Below are 20405 nucleotides of genomic sequence, written 5' to 3' on the forward strand. Positions count from 1 at the left end.
TTTATTTTAGCCAAACAAATATAACAGCTGGGATCATTTGGAACCTTATTCTCAATGCTCCATGTCTACTCAAAAGAGAAAGAGCAACTTCACCTTCAAACATATATTTCCTTGTACAATTTACATTTGTGATATATTAGTCAGTTACTAATCAAAAAGCAGATGTTAATGCTCATTTTCATACCATAAAATCTTCTGGGTTTTGTCCTCAATAAACCTCCATGTTTGAGGTTTTGGTTTTTGGAGTTTTTTTGGTTGGTTGGGGCTTTTTTTGTGGTTTGTTTGTTTGTGGTTTTTTTGGTTTGGTTTTTTTTTTTTTGTTGTTGTTGTTGTTGTTGTTGTTGTTGTTGTTGTGTGAGGTTTTTTTTCAAGTAAGTCTCTTATACCCAGAGCACTCGATTTATATTTAGGCTTAAGTCCCATGCACCTCAGTGGGTCTTGATGAGTGTTTTGCCTCAGGTTAAGACAAGAAGATGCAGACCTGATGTTCATGTGTTTTGACAAAGAACATCTTCACACATTTTGAGTTCTTCAGTGCTGACAGTATTGATAATTTTTTTCCTGCATCCAACCAACTCAGTGCATTGAATATTTAAATAACACAGGTGATAGGAGGACCTGCTGTCTGACTCATGTAAATAACACAATATTTTAAACCAAATATTCCTTCACTACAGTGTATGCAATGTTAAATGTCCCTCAAAAAAAAACCATAAACATTGTCAGTAATGTAAAATAAGCTAGGATAAACTGGACACCTGGGGGGAAAAAAAAAACCCAATTGTTTAATTTTAGAATATTTTGCTGCCACCTTTTGGAATTTAAGAAAATGTGCATCTCAGTTGTTTGTAACACAGATATAGAATTTAGCCCTCAACAGCAATCACTAACATTATTAGAGAAAGAATATATGCATTTCTTCTTTCTTCCTTTTTAAATTCTTAACAAGTATGTCAAGTTTCACCTTTCACCTTCACAGAGAGATGGAAGAGCACAGATTCAAACTTAAGGCTTTCATATGTGAAGAAAATATAGGAAAGAATTTGTGCATTAAGCAAAACTCTCAATAAATGCCATGATTAATCAGCAGATCAAGCATTATTTGGCTATAAATAAACACAGGTAAACAAAGCAAGGAGCTTACAGATGATACCTAAATATCAATTAATCACTAGCAAATAATTGTTAGTTTAAATCCAAGGTTACTTGTTAGAACTCAGGGCCTCTTTCCCCCCAGGTATGTTGTGGCCTTTGCATAACTGCACTGCTTTTAAAATATAATTCTACATAAATAAAGAAGAGGAAAACAAGTCCTAAGGCTCTGGGCTGTGTCCTGCATATTCTTTCCCTGTCTCTGTCAGAGAGATTTTCTTCTGCACAACTTACAAAAATGCAATGCATTTTGGGGAAGATTAATATATACAAATACAACACCAGTTTAGAGAACATGTCAGAAGTTCTTTGTTATCACTAAGACAACTGGAGCACTAGTCTTATTTTAGAAAGGTGAGATCAGAAGCATTTAAACTGGAGGAAGAATAGAAATGTCTGTACCTGTAAATGGTCCTGAAGTGGACAGCTTTCCTTTGATGCACAAGACTGGTATTCCCAGAGCACCCTGGGGTTCATGTGCCTTCATCGTGGCCCATGCAGGGGACAGATGACCTCTAGGACCCCAGCTCTGCAGGAACGTGTGCTGTTTGGCAAAGTGTCTGGTCACTGGGGCTGGTGCTCACCAGGTGGATTGCACGACCACTCTTTGGGGAAATAAAAATTGGAGTATTAGGAGGTGCAAGCACCGAGCGATTTACTTCAATGCCACTATAATTTCTCCATACCTAAAATATGATTTAAACTAACACACCGGTGATAAGAGATCTGTATTCCAGAAAGCACTAAAATGAATATGTTTCTTAGGGAAAGCGCTCACATCCCACGTAGGAAGGGTTTGGACGATTACCTGACTGCAAGCAAGAGTGGGGTTGACTAACGTGTGTCAGTATCACGACTCAGTGATACGAGTATCAGTCAGTACGAGTATCATGGATGTATGGACGTGCTCCTTGTGGGGACAGGGTTATTTACAGGATAGGGACACGGACACTAAATCCTGGCAGGGCACAGGCACCGATAATAAATCCTGGCAGGGTGCTTTGGCCCGGCCGAGGAAGTGGGCGCAGCGGCGATACGAGGCGATTCCCGACTCAAGGAGGCGATCGCCGGCGCGGCCGTTGCCGGGCGACGGGCGGCACCGGGCGGGCGGCGCGGCCGGGCCCGGCCCGGCCCGGGGCTCCTTCCCGGGGCTCCTTCCCGGGGCTCTCCGCCGGGGATTTTTCCCGAGCTCTGTGCCAGGGCTGTCGGAGGGCTTGGCGGCGGCCGCGGGCGCTGCGACGCGGCAGCGAGACACCTCCGCCATGTCGGGGGTAAGCACCGCCGACTGCAGGCTGCAGGTGAGCGGCGGCGGCCGGGGCAGGGCAGGGACGGGCAGGAGCGGGGCAGGAGCAGGGTAAAGCCGACGCTGGGGAACGAGGCCTGCGAGCAGGTTTCCGCCGTTGGGAATACGTTAATTCGCTGTTACAGGCAGCACACCCGCAAAAATCCGCGTTGCGGTCGAAATGAAAGCGGGCACGCAGGCTGCCCGCGGTGAGGAGAGCAGGAGGTGCTCCCCGGGCACAGGCTGGGAGCAGCCCGGCCGCCCCGTCCCCGACCGCCGGGCTGAAGGAGCACGCCAAGGCCCGTGACTGCCACTGCCTCTCGGGGCTTGTGGGTCAGGGTCTGGAATCTGGAGATACGGGTACATTTCTTTATGCGTTTACAATCTATAATTAGAGGCCAGTACCCTTCAGAATCATGTAAATGTATTGTGTCTCTGATGTCCTGCAGCAGAGAATCCAAAATAGGTGAAGTTCTTCCATTGGTTTGGACCTGCCACCTGCTTCAGGCTCCTGTCCTGCGGCAGTGAGAAGAGCTCGTCCGTGCTCACCTGCTCCCACAGACCCTCCCCTTGCGCTCGTGCCGATCAAAACATACAAAAGAGAAGTGTCACATGATGATACATCATAAGTGTCCAAAAATGGAAAAGTGATTTGCAAAATACATTTCTTATGAAGAAGAAATATAAATGAATACATGGAGATTTGGGGACTTTGTGGATGCAGATATGTTACGGGAATAGAGATAGAATGGAAGCACTATGCTTCACAATAATTGTCAATTAAATGGGCTTATCTCTGTTGGTCAGTTTCACTTCTGTATGCGTGCGAGGGGAGAATTAGTGCTGAACTTGAATAAGTGAATCCTCCCTTTTATGTAAAAGTTATTTTTGAAGCCATTTCAGGATGAGCTACAGGAAGCAATTTCTGATTATGCAACGAGCAAGGAAAGAGATCAATATTCAGACGACTTTGAAAGTGATGAAGATGGCATGTTAAATGGTAAAATAAAATTAAGTATTTTTCCTTGTGTTCTTCCTTTCTTAACTCATTGCTAGATCCTAGACAATCTTTTATGTGTCAATATGATCTAGTGTTCCAAGATGTCGTATTTTAAGAACTTTTAAAGCACTGAGTCCTCCTCTGCCGAGTTAGCAGCAGAATTCCCAATGAAATCAGCAGAGGTCGCCAACCTGCTAGACCACACACAGTCTGTACTGGTTCCTACCGTTGTGGTGCCCAGTTCTCCTTCTTAGCCATCTTGTTTACTTGACACCTGGATGAGGCAGTAGTGCACAGTACTGTAAATGAAACTGGACATGGGCAAATAGAAAGGCAGTGTTTTTTTCCGTACTGGTTTCCTGGTCTGGACAGTCAGTGAATATGGGCTGCAGGACATGCTGCAGAGCTCACTTGCCTGGCAGTGTACCTAAACCAAGAATAGGTTTGATCTGACTGTTTTTCTTGGAGCAGGATGCATTTGATTTTTGCTAGTGTTTATGATTGGCCAAATGACAAGATTGGCCAAATGACTCTTCTTCCTGCTGGCAAAGCACTATATTTTAAGAAAAATAGGAATGTTAAATATAATCTTGTATTTTTAAAAGGACTTCCTCTGCCTGTTCTTCATTCACATCTGAAACATCTTTTAACAGTTTGCGGGATGCTTTGATTTCCCTTTGCTGCCAAAATTTAGGAAAAGAAGCTCTCCAGCTGTAAATGCGGTATTCTACTATCATGACATTCTTTTGTCAACTTCCTCAAGCATTTGAACTCTGATGTTTGAATTAGCAGTACCAGGCTAGAGGAAGATAAATATTTTTGTTAAACATGAGAACCTCAGCTACTTCCTTTAAGTATCTTCTAGTAGACATTAAATGGGGCAGAAGTGAAGAGAAGGGGAGTTCTAATACAAATCATACCCAGATTTGTCATTGATGACTTGTTTCCACTTCCTATGGCATTGAGATTTTTTGTTTTTTTGAAGGGCTTTAAATTGCATGGAGAAAGGAATTAATGAGTGAGTATTTGCTTTTGGGTCTATGAAAAGAGGTGACAGGAAAGGAAGTAGAATAAGGCTGTAGTTTGGTGGCTTTGCAGAGATCGGAGGCACAGAAAGAGAAGTGCTCAGAAACTGAGGTCAGGAGGGTGTTACATGAAAACTATTGTTAGTTATAGAAGATACAGGTTCTGCGTTGCGTTTTTTTTTCCACTTGTATCAAACACAAGTTGGTAATGTGCTCTTTGCAGATATTGGGAAAGAACTTGCTGAAAGTGATTCAGGCAGTGAGAGATCTGTTGCTGGGAGTCCTCTCTTGAATGATGATGCTTCACAAAAAGCAGAAGATTTGGAAAATGAAGTTGCTGGTGACTTGAATTTATCCCTTCATGTAAAGAACCTTCAGCAAATAATGGTTTTAGAAGGTGAAAACACACAGAATGGCAGAAAAGATGGCAAAGAAAGATGTGTGGAAAGTCCAAATGAGGATAATGTTGGAAAAAATAATGAAGAAGTACGGTGTGATAATAGTGAAAGTGATGACTTGCCTATTAGTGAACTACATGAAAAAAGAAATCAAAATGAAAACTATCCAAAAGCAAGACCTTGGGTGCACAAAAAAGGAAATGCTTCAGCATCAGGTGAAAAGAAAGTATTTTAATATTGTTGCTGCTTCGCCATGTTACAACGTTTTAGTGTTTCCATTTGGGTTATTTTTTGTGTTAGTGAATATCTGCTTTGGCTTGCAGCCAAAGCTTCTAAAAATACGCAACCTCTATATGCCGGGGGTAAAGTGAACCAGAGTGGACCAAGAGCAGGAGGTTCCTGTTTGCCCTTTCCTTTCAGAAGATGGAAAAACAGCTGTTTAGGTGCATAAAGTCCAGCTCTCCATCAGTGCATGTGAATGGAAGGCATGACGGGGCTGCCAAGATGCCTCCTCAGTGTGTGCATTGAAATTCTGCTGTTTTCAATCCACAGAAACCTGGATTGACATTGTGTCCACAGCATCCATGTACCCTTTAATGAAAAGGTCGTGAAATTCCTTTTCTATGACCAGGTTCAGCTGTAATGTAACAGAACATCAGAAAACGAGCCGTATCCGAAAGATTTATGAGTTGTATATGTCTCATTATTTTGAAGTTAAAACTTCAGTTGATCTTTTACTTTGAAGATACTGACACACTTCCGATGTATAGCCAAATCCACAAACCCCCCAAACCTGAATGTTTCATTACAGGAATAGCTAATTTATTTTTAGTATACAAAGCAGAATTTGGAATTCTGGTAATTGACTATATATGCCAAAAGACTTCATATTTTTTATCTAATTCCTAATATGAGAGGAATTTGTCCTGTTTGATGTTGAGATAAGTTTCACCTGTGGTGGAAGATTACAACTTTGCAATTGGTAGAGCATGATTAAAGGTATCAGCTTCGTTTTTCCTTTCCACATGATGGCACCAAAATGCTAGGTATTGGAATGTGCAGACACCTCTCTTTCCTGGCTAGTGTGCCTGTGTAGTTTTAGACCAGCAGAAAAGAAGGTGAACTGCTCCTTTTCTTCACATGAATCAAAGTAGTGCAGTGACACACTGCAATATTGGTTAGAATTCAAGAAATTCAGAATTCTTGTCACCTTGAACTTAACTTCATCACTGTAAATTTAGGGTAAATCTCTTAGATTATGGGCATTCATGTTCCCTTCTTCAGGTAATCTGGAGTTAATTTGTCATCCAAAAATTCTGTTTTTCTGAAGAATTCTATTGGAAATTTGTGGAAGACTTCCAATTTGGTTTTACTGGGGCACTTTTGACTTGTGTCTGAATTGTTTTAAGATTTAGATTGCTGAATTACTGGCAGTTGAAATCTGATTAAAATAGTTTTTAAGTCTTATTATAATGTGTTTCATAAATGACAACTTCACCACTTAGGCATACATTCAGATTGAGGTGATGTTTTCTTTAAATCCCCACTGTAGAATTTTTCAGTTATTCACTCTTGTGTCCCACACCCCTGAAGAACTCCACACAATGAAAGCAGTATTTGTTAACCAGAGTGTTAACTGACACACTTCAGTAGAAGTTTACTTAGATGTCAGAAAGGCTCTTGGTGTGACTGCAGTGACTCTTGCTTTTGGTTGCTGCTGTAGAGCCAGATAAGGCAGTTGGAAGGTTTTGCCTTTGTCTTGCTCTCACATTCTCTAACATTAATTCAAGATTCAGTTGCTGCTGCAGTCTTACATGAAAACACAAGTGAATACTGTTCTTATTAGCGTATAGTTCTTAGAAGGAGGCATACAGAATAATACATTATACTATATAAAATTTAGTGACAACTTTATAGATGGATGGTTTTTCTAGAAATATATTTTATGCAGATAAAATAGTACTCAAAACCAATGAAGTTCTTGTTAATGGGTCTCCCTTTAGGTCGAGATCAGAAGACTGTTGGCACCAGTGACTTGAAACTGGAGGACAATGGTAGGAAATCCCCTTCTGTAGACAACTCAGATGGAATGATGAAAATAACAGAAGGGCAAATAATAACTGATACAATGCAGGAGGTGTCAGTGAATGATCAATCTGAGCATGGGGAGGCAAAGAACACATCCCAGAACTCTGTCAAGGTATTGCTCATATGCAGTTTACCATTGTTTGAAACAATGTCCTAGAAGCACAGTGGAGAGTTTCGTAAAGTGCTGTTGGTATCTTCAGTGTATAGAACACTGTCTGGAAAGCTGAGAATTTTGTATCTGGTTTCTAGAGCCGAGGCTTTTATAAATTCTATATAGCTTTAGGATAGATATACCTTTTCCACAAATTATTTAGGTCAGATAAAGGTATTGAAATGTGTTTTTCAATCTTAAAAAAGTACACTTCTCAAAATGAAAATGTCATATTTCTGTTGTGAAGACAGCTGAATAGCAGTGAGCAGTGTGTGTTGGCAGAGGATGGAATCCATGTGTGACCTGAATAATGGATAAGATGCAAAGCATTCTGTGCTTTATCCTAAAAAGAAATATGTAGATACACATAATTATTAAAGCTAAGTATTCAAAAGACTTAAAAGAGTGTTTATAGAATAAATCAGCTGTGCTCTTTTTACTTTTTATTATTTCTAAACTATTGACTGTATTTTTACACAATACAAATGAACATTCCTAGCTGCCATTCCAAAATGATACAGGCATTTTGAACGTTTGGTTGGTTGGTTGGTTGGTTTGGGGGCTTTTGTTTTGTTTTGTTTTTTCTTTCCTTACTTTCTTACCCTGTACTATACCCTCTCTTCATTAGGGTGTTTTTCTTGCTCGTTTTTATAACATCATGAGACCATGGAATATCTTGACTAATTCTCAGTGTCCTTGTTAGCTTGTAAAAACCTGTTTCATCCTGATCTGTTGATAAAGAGACCTATAACTTTACTTTTCCTCTGTGTTTCTTAGAAACTAAGTGAAACAAAGGAGAGAGTTCTACATTACCCAAAGGCTTCTTTATCTGACAGGTAAGAGAAGAATGCCAAGTATTGTTCTGAACCATTTAAGATGCCTCTAAGCGCCCCAACAATGCTGCTCCCCTCTCATTTTCTGTCAGCATTGTCTTTGCTGCTGGCAACCTCTGACCATCTGTGGAAAACAGTTTAGTGCATGTGGCATGTTGTTATGACCCCTGCTCAGGTTTATGTCAGATCAGACTCCCAAATCTTTTGCCAGTGTCTCTGATGAGTGTGTTACTGGATTCTTCACAGTAAAAAAAAAAAAAAAAAAAAAAAAAAAAAAAAAAAAAAAAAAAGAAAAAAAAAAAAGCTGTTTTTAAGATGAAAGTGTAAGTAATTTATAAACTTAAAAGAGATAAGTTCTTTCTCCTTTCACTTTTCCCAGTCCCCAGTCAAGTGCATATAAAAAAAGAATCACAGTAACTTTTGGTATGGACAGAAACAAGAGGAACAGTACTTGGCATGAGCTACAATAAACGGAAAGGTCATTAATGTGTTTGTGTCCTGGTATCTTCCTAGGTCTATAACTTCTGTGCATTTAAAGAGAAAGGGGAAAGCTGTTCCATCCACTGTTTCATCTCAGTGTCTGGGATCATTAAAGGTGTTGGAGGATAAAAGCATGCAGCAGAAAAGTCCAGAATTCAGCAAAGTAGATAATTTAAGGGCAGCTGTTTTTCAGGTAGGTTTCAAAAATGAACAAACCAAGAAACAAAATTGTGCGGATGTGCAAAGGTCCTGATACAGGGGTCAACACCTCGTACTTTCTTGAAATCAATATTTTTTACTATATTCCTTTCATTGGTTTACAGGTATAGCAATGCTTTTATTCTGTTGGGTATGCCTTTTCCTCATATTATGAACAAAAAGCTTGATGAAAGGGACAATGTTTTTATGTGATTCATAATTTATTGTCAGACTATTTTCAGACACATATTTTCCGTTATCTCTACTTCATCTTTAACGTAAGTGTGTACTTAGAGTTGTTGGGTTTTTTCCTGATGTGTTCTATTCAAATGGCATTCAGGAAAAGTGATAAAAAATCCTGTACTCTTTCCAGACGAATAATTATGTAGATTCATTGTAGAATTTCAGAACAATTATTTTCTGGGTTTCAACAGATTTTTGCTAATCTGTTGGAGAAAACACAACTCTCATTAACAGGCACTGTTCATATTGGTATGTGTTTTTAATCGTTGTGGTCCTAAAACAACTTTTAGACCCTCAAATCCGTATTTATATATGAAGGTGGAATAGTCTCCATTTTTGTCTTTGAGCTGCATACCAAATATATATAGTTAATTCTTGAAAATTTAAGCCTGATTCTGCAGATGGCTCATTACCTTTTATGGCTGCCTGAAGTCTCACTTCTCCCAGTAGGATTTTATTCTCTTTAATTATAGGTATTTTCAAGAGAGACAACAAATGTAAATATTCTTATATACCAAGTGATAAGAATCTTTACTCCATTCTTCTATTTAATTTTGATTAATGCTTACACATTTGTTGCTGTTTCTAGGCAGATGCTTATTAAAAGATCTTTAAGCTTTTTTAGATTTTGTAGCTGTGATTTTAGAACCTTAGATTTTTTTGATCACAGTGTTCATGTTTTAAAAACAGGTTCATTTTCCACATGGGATGCTTATTTAATTAGCATATGGAAGAACTAAGAGTAATTTTCATGGTCATTATATTGATTCTGTTCTTTACTGATACATTAAAAGGACTTTAAAAATATATTAATGATTCTTACAGAACTGGTTGGAAAAGAAAAAGCTCCTTTTACTGGAATTAAAGAGAAGTGAAAAGGAGAAAGCTGAAATTCTAAGGAACAATACTGAAAAGGTTTGTTTCCATTGTTGTTTAAAAAGAAGTTGACAAACTATGATTCTTTGAAGTGTGCTTCCTGCCTGAGTGCATCCCTCTGCTCTTGTCAGGTATCTGGTTTTCTCCAAGTAGCTCGAGGTGATGTGAGACAGTAAATGGCATGTCCTGCTTTTTAGGTTCCTGTAAACAGTTTCTGTCCAATGCTTCCCTGCATATGTACATAAGGTGTGTTAGAAGTGTGCTTCCTAGACTAATTTTCAGGTTTGTTTACAAAGACCTCGGGATGCTCAGTTCTTAAGGTGCTAAGTTTTGTTTTATGCATGAGAACATGAGGCATTCACTCCCTGCCTCAAGATATGCTTACTTACAGAGGACTCTGTCTTGAATAGTGTAATGCACATTCTTGGATTTGGCTTTTAAGCATTTAATATGTTTCATTTCTAAGTACTTAACATGTATTTCATATCCTTCTACACATACTTGGAGTAGTTCATCTCATTCAATTAAATTAAAAATGGGTGTTGAAACAAACCACTATATATGCTTAAAATTTAATTGTAATACTTGCAATGTTGTCAGCAAATCAGTTTCTGTGTCTTTATTGCTCCATTTAGCAGTAGGTTTAAAACATACTATTTCATTTAGAATTTTATACTGAAATTGATTTAAATGTAGACTTTTATTTTCAATCTAGAAAGAAGCACTTAAAAGAGAAGAAGCAATTGCATGTTATGAAGCCTGGAAAAAAAAGAAAGAGAAAGAAGCAAAGAAGTTAAGAGAAAAAAAAAAGCTTGAAGAACTTGAGAAAAAGAAACCAGCAGAACAGAATAAGGAAAAATCAGAAGCAGCACAAGCGGTGATGTGAAATAGCGAAATATGTACACAAATGTGTATTTTAATGTGGTTCAGGAGATGGTAAAAATAATTTTGACTAATCTAGAAGGAGATGAAAATGAACTAGAATCTTAAATCTAGACATGCTTGGTTTTTGAAGGAAGCTTGTATTAAGTTTTGTTCTGTCAGAAAGATGTAATATATATCCTTGCAAACAAACTGGCTCTATATATGGTGTCTATTACTGAGCATAAAATAAACTTCATACAAATACATTAGCAATTAACTATTACCTACTGGAAAAATAAGATTATTCTTACATATAGTGATGCCCACTTCTGAGCAATTCTACAAGCAAATATTCTAAAATTAGAATGTGTAGAAATTACCATAGATTAGTGAAGTATTGACAGAAAGGTGAGAGGTAAGATTTCTCATGGATCTGTGGTTGTCTTTAGGCATTCAAAAAATGGAAAGAAAGAAAAGTGGAATATTTAAGAGAGCAAAGCAGGAAGGAAAAACAGTCTGAAAGAACGAGGAAGACTATAGAAGAGGACCTAGTTGCAGAGAAGAGGAGAGTCAGTGAATCAGCAGTTGAAAAATGGTACTTCTCCACTGTGTTTGCTGTATCACAGCTTCCAAAATCTTTGCTTATAAATGTAATAGGTCTTCTGTAAATGATTGATGTGCTTGTAATTGGAAGACAATGGAATGCTTAGGATCAGACTCTTCATTCTCAATGGAGACAGAGTCTAACAGTGAAAACAAGCTGTGCAGCTCCCTTCAGTTTATTAATTTAGTTGATTTCCTCCCCAAGAGGATATTAACTAGGCCCAGGCAGAGATACAGCAAATGAGAAAATTCATTGAGTAGTATTGTGACTTACGTGGTTATTTTCATGCTTCATTACTAAGCCATAAGAAGGAAGGTAAATCTTTAAAGTTTTGCGGAATACAATGTAGGAATGCAGATGTAGGAAGAAGGAAATGAGATGTATCTGCTGGAGATATTCTATATTAGTTTTACAAGCCTAGAGTTTTCTCAGACAATGCACAACTTACAGTTACCTACAGAAGTTCTGAATGGTTTCTTGTATGTAACTAAATAAGGAAGAACAAAGTACAGAAAAGGTGATGCAATAATAGATAGAGTAGTAGATTTATTTATACCTGGTGACATATAAAAATGGACATGGAAGATTTTAAATACATATTCTCAATCTTTCATTAAAAGTGTAAAATACATATTTTGACTAGCTTAATTGGTCACAGACGCAGCTTTCAGTCTGTACACGATGACCTCTTGCTCTTCACTCTCACTACGCAGGAATGAACAGAAGAAAGAATATATGAAAAAGAAGAAAGTAGAAAAAATCCTGGAGAAAAGAAAGCGAGAAATGCAACAGGCAATGAAGGAAGAAAAAAGTGAAAAGGCTATGGAGGAATATGAAAGATGGCTGGTATGTTTGGTTGGGTTCGGGGTTTTTTTTGCATTTTGTCAAAACCAAAACATTTGATGTGGTAATGTCTGTGAGCACTTGAGTATTGTAGTACTCATGGGGTGTTGTGCTGTTATGAGAGAGGCCAGACGGTGGCAACATTACATTGCTTGTCCCCCAGAACTTGTGAGCAAAATGTTGCTTAACAATGGTGCACTTGATACCTGTCATACATGGAAAATATATTCTCCCTATCTATGTGTCATGGAGTTTTCAATTTCCATTAGTCTTCATTTTTTATCATTCCGTATCAGGAACAACCATCTCTGAAGGGCCAATTAGCCAGAGCACAAAACCTGCAAAGCTAAACAGCATTGCCACCTGCAACAGTCAGAGCATGTACATTCAAGGAAGTGTTGAAAATGGAGACTTGGATACCTCACAACTGATAAAAGCACTTGTAATGAGGTTCAAGATGATTTCCATTTGCAAGAAGCGTTGGAACTCTGATGCTCTCAATTGTATTTTTCTCACAGTAGTGTCCCAGTTGTAAAGCAGTAAATTAATCCAGTACTCAAGTCCCAATAATAAGGCAGGTTTGTTTTCCTTGCTGCAGAAAGACAAACTAGAAGAGAGATCACTTGTATTCTTAGCATGTTGTTTTTTTAAAGATATGTGACTTGCCAGTTAAAGAAAAACTTGTTTTAATTCCCCATCCTGTGACACAGTCTTTCTTCATACTGACTGTCAAGAATTTTTAGTTAGAAAGTGTTTCTTGTGTCTCTCTTCCATGTGATTTCCAGCATGTCTTGTACATATGGTCTCTGTTGCCATTTTTAAGAATGGGGTTTTGCAGCCCAGCTGGATTAAGGTTCTTAGAGGAATTCCTCTTTACTGTCAATAGCTTTCTTTTTTTTTTTTTTTTAACAGGAGAGAGAGGCAGATAGATGAGAGTCAGACAGCTGTACAGGTGTAGAACAAGTTTAGAGAGCACAATCAAACAGGTTTAGAGAGGACTTGGCTGAATAAGAAATACACAGTTGCACAAAACAGCAAGAGCCTGCATGTTTTCCCTTCTCTCTGTTTTCAAACTTTTTTAGTCTCAGATTTAGATCTTTTAAGATGTTTTACCTGGTCCCCTGTTGAAATACGTCTCATTTCTGTAATCACTGATAAGTTGGTTTTGTTTTTGGGTTTTTTTTGGGTTTTTTTTTTTCTGATTCTCATTTTCAAGAGATTTTCAGCTCAGTTTAGGAAATGATTAATGTGTGATCTTGGGTTATTTCTTGCTTGGTCAATATTCCTGAATGCCATGGTAGGGAGTACTATGCTTTGAGCAGTAATTAAGGCTCTGCCTGGTATGCTCTGCTTACTGAGACGACCTTAATCAGCTTAGTTTTACTAAAGCAAGAATGTTACTTTTCAATGTACATTTGATTTCCTTATTGTCCTGGACTCCATATGAAGGTAAAAAAATTATCCCTTTTTTTGGGAGTGAAGGATGCTGCCTGGCATACACACAGGTTCGCCCATACAAACTGTGTGTAAATTCCTTAGGTCCTCACTTCAGTGGGATTATTAACAAAAATATTAGTAGGTGGAGAAATGACCAGATCTAACTGGATATACATGTGCCTACAGGAGAAATAAGCAAGTGTAGGATGGGATAAATACTGAACTCGTTGGTAGAGCTGCCTCTAAAATGATACCATTTTCAGTGTTTGTGTGCAAATGTTGACTGATGTGTTTTGTGCCCAGTCTTCACATTTTAACTTTCAGAATTTGTGCTGTCTTTTTGTAACTTACACACATTTATTTGAGAAACCATATTAAGAAATGTCTCTGTCATCATTTTTGGCCATGTCTCACTTTGTACAGTTACAGAAAAAATACATACCATTAGTGAACTGCAGGAGAGAAACACTGTAAAGTTGTTGTATTATTAAGGGAACTGAGATGACATCTCCCTGCAGGTAGATAAGCATCAGATCTGAAGGCAGAATTTGGAAGCCTATTAAGAGTATTCTTTCAATTAACAGGATTTTTTTAAAGGGAAATAAAAAAGGAGGGATATAGTGGGAAGTATGCTAGTATGTTTTCATTAACATTCAACAGAAATAATGTGTAAATTCATCCTCAACTTTCCTGAAACAGGTGTTGGCCATAATGCATGGATAAAACAGACATATAAAGCTCATTGTAGTTCTTCTAAAAAAGAAGAACCCTTCTGCTTTTATGTTAATGGAAATTCTGTTATTTCTGCTTTTAGAGGTCATTGTGTGAATGTTTGATAGCATAAATGCATAGAGAAGATTACTTTTTAAGCCTGGAAATAAATGCCTTGGAAAAGGCTATTAACACTTGTAAAATACTGACATAAAAAGGATAATCTTGAGGTGAGATGCTTTAGTATTGCCCGAAAATTCAAGCTTCTGAATATTTTGTTTCTTTTCTATCATTTGTCTCTTGCTAGTCACCAAGAACTCTTCAAGCCAATCTAGCTTGATAAATGGTAGTTTTTAGTTACTGCATAATACAAGCATCTGACACTTGTCATTGGCATGCACCTATTCTGAGGAGTGGAATGTGGACAAGAATCACATAGAAAGTTTATAATGACAGATCAGTTTATTTCCCATTATTTCTGAGATACTAATCTTGGTACCTGTTTACTGTGGATACAAGTGAGTATCATCACTAGATAAGTCACGTAACAATTTTCTGTGATAAACATCAACCTACCATGAGCTGCTGAGAAGTAAGGCTGCTCTCAAATAGTTCTCAAAGACTAGCATAGTGATGCTGAAAGCCTTAGAAGAAGTTCGACATTTTACCTTGAATTTGAGCATGTGCCATATCTATTTTTGGCATTCTAAAGCTGTTTAAAAACATCAAGAAAGGGTAAGTCCTGTGGATTTGTTGCTTTTCTGGGTTAGAAACAACTGAAGTGGGTTATTAATTTCATGTAGTTTAATAAGATCTCTCTGAAAATACTTTCTATATTGCATTTTCCTGGCCTGTCATTTCAATAGGCTAGAAATAAGGCTGCTATTGTTACTCCTCTTGAATGTTGTCAGTGTTCTGTAATATCTGAAATTCAATTTCTGTGTGGCAGTCATACTGCTAAAGAATGTGCTCTTCCCAGAATTTGATAAGTGAAAAATGTATTCATCTTACTAGGCTACTGAGTAGGAAACTTCCATGGAAATCAAGCCATACATTTGAGCTAATCTAGTGTAAGACAAGCTATAGTTACTGATTTCATCTTTCACTGTTTCTATTACTCTTCTTCAACTAGTGCAAATAACATCTTGTTTATTTTTCTATGGAATATTTATATCAATTACGCCTTGTGAGAATTTGCACTGTAGGTACAACAAAAACATAAAAACTTTGTGTGTGTTGAAGACAGGGAGGAAGCCAGTGGATCTTCACTTTGAATTTAATATTTTAAAAAGAGTTAAATTAACTCAGTCCCACTGAGATTCATTAATGAAAATTGAATCTTCAAACCGAAACATTCAACACTGAAGCACAGTTAAAAAATCCAAAGCAACTTTCGTTCCTTTCCTGGGTGGGTGTATGCTTTATTTTTGGTTGTGGTTTTCATACTTAAGTCTATTGTGCAACATGTATTCAGTAGAGTGAGAGTGTTTGATAAACATAGAGTATGCACATTTCTCTGTAGCATGCAATTTCTCTAATGCTTGCAATACTGCTGCAATAAGTCTTATTCTTAATGAGTTTTGACTTACCTGTCCTGATGGTATAGATATCCTTGTACAATATTATTCTATGATTATAGATACAGGAGCATGTTATTATATATGTATACCATTAGAGCATAGTCTTCCCAAGCTCATCTGCACTGCTTGACATGTTTTGATGCCTTTTTTGAAAAATATCACTGATAATGCAGACTGCTTTTCTCTTAGGGTACTAAACAGTTCCCTTCAAGAATTTTAGAGTATCTTGAATTTTTTCTGAAGACCCAAAGCCACTAGTTGTGTTCATCTGATGAAATCTCTATGAAAGGAGAAAGAAGGCAAAAGTGAAGGATGAGAAGAGTCAGAATGTCACAGTACTGCAGGCCTAGTTTGTCTCAATTACTCCATGTGATCCACAAAGATACAGTTTGTACAGAGAGATAATATTTGTATTGCTTATTTTAGCAAAGGGCATTCCTTTTCCATGCAAACCTTGCCTTGCCTTTAATCAGCCTTACTAGTAACGCCATGGAATTATTGTGTTTGTTTAGCCAGACCAGATGTTCCTAACTGAACTGGATCTTCAGATTTATGTTGTCAAAGAGCTGAAGGGCAGAGATTAAAATCATATTGATAGGGTTGGTATTTCAGTGTGTGTGGAGTCCCTGTGATGATGTAACAAGTGTGTTACTTTCCCTTTTAAATTTTTGGACACAATTTTTAAAAATTTTTAGTAGTTTGACTGCTACATATGTGTAAAACAGGAGAAAATTTCACTCAAGCTTCCTTTTTTACAGCAATGCTTCTACATCCATTTCCCAGTCTATTCCCTCGGTGTCGCGGTGCCCCGTGTCACTTGGCTCGGCCAGCCCTGGCACCATGGCAACACCTGGGCTCTAAGTTAGCCAGGAGCAGGGACGCGGCAAAGGCAGGAGAGACAAAGGAGGGACTCCACTGAGGTTAAGCAAGCTGAGTTTATTAGACCAGGGGTCCACACCTCTGGACTCTGCCTCAGAGGAGACCCAGAGCACCCAAGGGACCCAGCTTTTAAGGAGGGGTGTTGCAGAGGGATGGGTACAGCAAGGGACCAATAAGGAACAGTCAGGGAGTGGCTCAAAACATAACATTGAGGTGGAACAACAAATCCTAGGAGAAGGGGAGGGGAGAACCTGAATCCTGCCCAATCACTCGACGCCTCCCCTGGAACCTTCTGGATGCAGGGAGAGGCCCCAGAGTGACTGACAGGACTAACTGGTTACATAACATATGACTGACACTAGACAGGTGCTGGACAAACAACTTGGGAGTGAACCAAGGGAAATGAACAGGAGCGGGTACAAGGAACAAACCATTACAATAGAACAAACTGGAATGCACATACGAACAAATGGAAAACTGAAAACCCACACCACCACACCCTGGCCACAGTTACCTCACTATTTCTCTGCTCACATGTGAGTAACAGGCAAACACTGCCAAAATCTTGGAAATTGTGGCTATAGGGTGTCCACCAGAGGAATAAGATCATGAGTTATGTGAGAGTATCTGCTGTCTTACAGCTGTCCTTACGGAGCAGTACTTTCACTGCAGTACAGTTCATACATGTGAAAATACAAAACTTCTGTGAGTGCTTTAAAGTTCTGACTGGTGGGCTGCAAATGATGAACCAAGGTTGGATGTGGCACAGCTGTTGATGGTTTTAAGTGGGCATATCCACATTGCATCTTTACTACCAGGGATATGTTTGCCAGTTGTTGATCTTAGGAGTGAATGTACTGTTCATGTGTGAGAAGGCCAGCTGCTCGAGGACCTCTTATCCACCCATCATGGCGCACTATAAATTGTGCTCTGGTCTATATGGGCAACCTTGGTTCCACCAAGAGAAAAACTACTTCTGTGTCAGTAAGAAATGTGCACCTTACGTGCACCACAAACCTGCAAGGAAAACTTGGACCCATCGAGAGCGCACCAGTGTACTAAACTGATAATGAAGATGAACATATAGATGCTGGTCCTCTTGAGGGTGAATTGGCAGTCATTTTTGCAAAGAATTATTTTATGTAGAATAGAACTGATTAGAAATTCAAAAAATAATTATAAATGATTGCAACGTAGTTTTTGAATGACAGGTCTCTTGAAAATCATTGGTTAATGAGACACAAAGAGTGTTTAAAGTATCTTGCTTATCACTCATCATCCTAATTGCCCCATTGCCGTTTGAAACAATAGAAAATAGAATTAGAACCTTGCAGTACTTGTAACATAAGTTAGATAGATCTTTGTTTAAAATTAAATTGTTTAATGACTAGTTTGTTCTAGTACGCAGCAAGTGTGATTTAATAAGCAAAGAAAGTTATAATCATGTATCAATGTTCTCATTATATGAAAACAACATATTCTGCATTGTGATTTAGGTATCCTCTTAAAGACAAGAAGTAATTAATATGAGACTAATTACATACAAGACCAATACAGTACCTAATCTAGAGGCCTTTTGTTGGGCTTTTTGTTTAGACAGTGCATAAACCCAGCCCATCCTTGAGACAGTCGCTGTAATTGTAAATGACACCCAATGTGCAGCCTCTTGTGTTGCATTGTGCAGTGTCTGTGACTGAACCTCTAAAAGGGATGTGCCGAGCTCCAAAAGGCAAATTTCCATTGCATGTTTTCTTTTCATTTTACACAAGAAAGGCATAACAATAATGGTAACTTTTCTGTTAATAGAATTGTTGTTGGGGGGCAGGAGGATGGTTTTGGTTTGGGCTTTTTTTCACACTTCTTTTTATTCTCAGGAAAACAAAATGAGGAGAGAACAGCTTGAGAAGAACCGAAAGAAGTTGCAGGGTCTCCATGGGAATGAAGTGAGCCCTCCCTGGAGGCCCCCTGGCAAAGTCACATACTCTAGTAATTACTGAGCAGTTTATTGCTTTCCAGAACAGATAGTCTACAAAATTCTGTCAATGGTCAGTAACTCTTTTGTTGTCAGCTGATTTTTACTGAATCCATTATAGGTGTTTCATTCTTTCTTTGTACTTTATTTGATCAATGCAGTTTAAATAAACATGTTACTCATTTGCATTGCTTTAGAAAATGTAATAATTTTTCTAATTCCACATTTAAACTAGTTTTGCTAAATTCGATGTTACATGGTACCTTTTTGGTGGCAATTTATATCCAGGATACATAAGCTGGACTCTGGCATTTTTTTCACCCCTGGGTAGCAGAATGGTTATTTTTAAGTTACTAGACCACACTCCTGAGGAGTTAATTCTTGAAGAAATGATATGAGGAAGCTGTGGGGTAAGGATGATGCGCAAGGAAATGTTGGCTCTCTTGTGGTGGTAGATAACAAAAGGCTAAGGAGTATGGAAGCAGAATGTCATTTTCATACATTAATATACAAGATACAGAGAAAATATATGAGTACATATTCACAGATATGTGAATACAGAGTTTTCATAAGCTCCGGGTCTGGCTCTGGCTGTTCCCTCATGGCGGACCAAACATTTTTTCCAAAGTAGTGGAGAAAAGAGAAAGAATTTACTGTCAGCAGAAACTTTAAAGAAGCTGAAAAGATGCCCAGGCAGAGCAGCTTCAGTGGCCCATGTAAGAGGTAGACTAAAATTACAGGCAGCAGCAGGAGAGATGAGGAACTGCAGTCCTGGCAGAATGCAACGGAATTGCCAATTCAAAAGTGTCACACCTGGATTTTATGAGAAAATACTGAACTACTTTGGATTGCAGTGGTAGTGTGCATCATTGCTGCTCTGGACTCTTAGCACTTGGAGTCTTGAATTTGGGTTTAGTCTGTTAAGAAACTCCTACTATAGTATCACAGGAAGATGAAATTTGTAGCAGGCACCACAGTTTATTGTAGAACAGACCTGGAGAGTCTGAGACGAGACAGCCTGTGGGAAAGGGATCATCTCAATCTTTATTTTTGCAGTGTCCAGCTAGAGGAAGCAAGGAAGGTCCTATGCTGACAGGCTGTACTTGAGGGATGGAAATGAAAAATGTGGTAGAATTAGTGGCAGAGATCGAAAAGAGTTTGTCGGGTGCCCATTCCTGAACTGAATGCTACATCCTTACTGACTTTAAGCTTTTCTATAACTGGATAGAAGGTTTTGACAGAAGACAGAAGGGAGAAAATGCTGGTGACATCTTTCTGAATAATGAGGAATAGCTCACAAATTCACAACTTCTCAGTTAGGAGAAGATCCTGAAGTCTGTAGACAATGTAAAACAACTGATATGTTTAACTTCTAAAATAAAATTTGGGGAGCTTTATTTAATGTTATATTGTAAAAATCTGGACATGTCACAGAATGACACAAATGTCATGGAAGTATTAGAACTGAGAAATGTAAACGTGTACCTTAAAATATAAGAATGTACATATATCTGTATAGATCCCATCTACATGTTTATTGATTACAGAGGAAAACTGTTTTCTATTTAATAAAGTATATTTTAGTAAAATGGCCTCAACGTTTTCATCGGATTTTAGGATACAAACCTTTTTTTAAAGCATTATTACATGGAACTTAACCAGGCAGTCTCTAAGTACAAGCTATTCTTTCATCAGGACAAGTAGATAGGGAACTGTATCCCACTGAAGGCGAGCTTCTACAGCATTCCAGCTGTCTCCTCCAGCTCCCTGCACTTCCTGACACACCAAT

The 20405-nt window shown here is 38.3% G+C and overlaps 1 protein-coding gene across 1 annotated transcript; it reads left to right on the plus strand.

Moving 5' to 3' along the window:
• The first annotated feature begins 2046 nt into the window (after positions 1–2046).
• MAP9 (microtubule associated protein 9) lies at positions 2047–20194 on the plus strand. The gene is given in 12 exon segments (XM_066186090.1): positions 2047–2244; positions 2247–2450; positions 3317–3434; positions 4683–5072; positions 6861–7057; positions 7874–7932; positions 8443–8602; positions 9676–9765; positions 10442–10603; positions 11040–11185; positions 11908–12040; positions 18519–20194. Coding segments are annotated over 12 exon segments (1980 nt in total). The 3' UTR covers positions 18642–20194.
• The last annotated feature ends 211 nt before the right edge of the window (positions 20195–20405 follow it).

The sequence above is a fragment of the Chamaea fasciata genome, unplaced genomic scaffold (genome assembly GCF_029207755.1).
Source record: "Chamaea fasciata isolate MVZ Bird 193981 ecotype frontalis unplaced genomic scaffold, bChaFas1.0.hap1 SCAF_6, whole genome shotgun sequence".
NCBI lineage: Eukaryota > Metazoa > Chordata > Aves > Passeriformes > Sylviidae > Chamaea > Chamaea fasciata.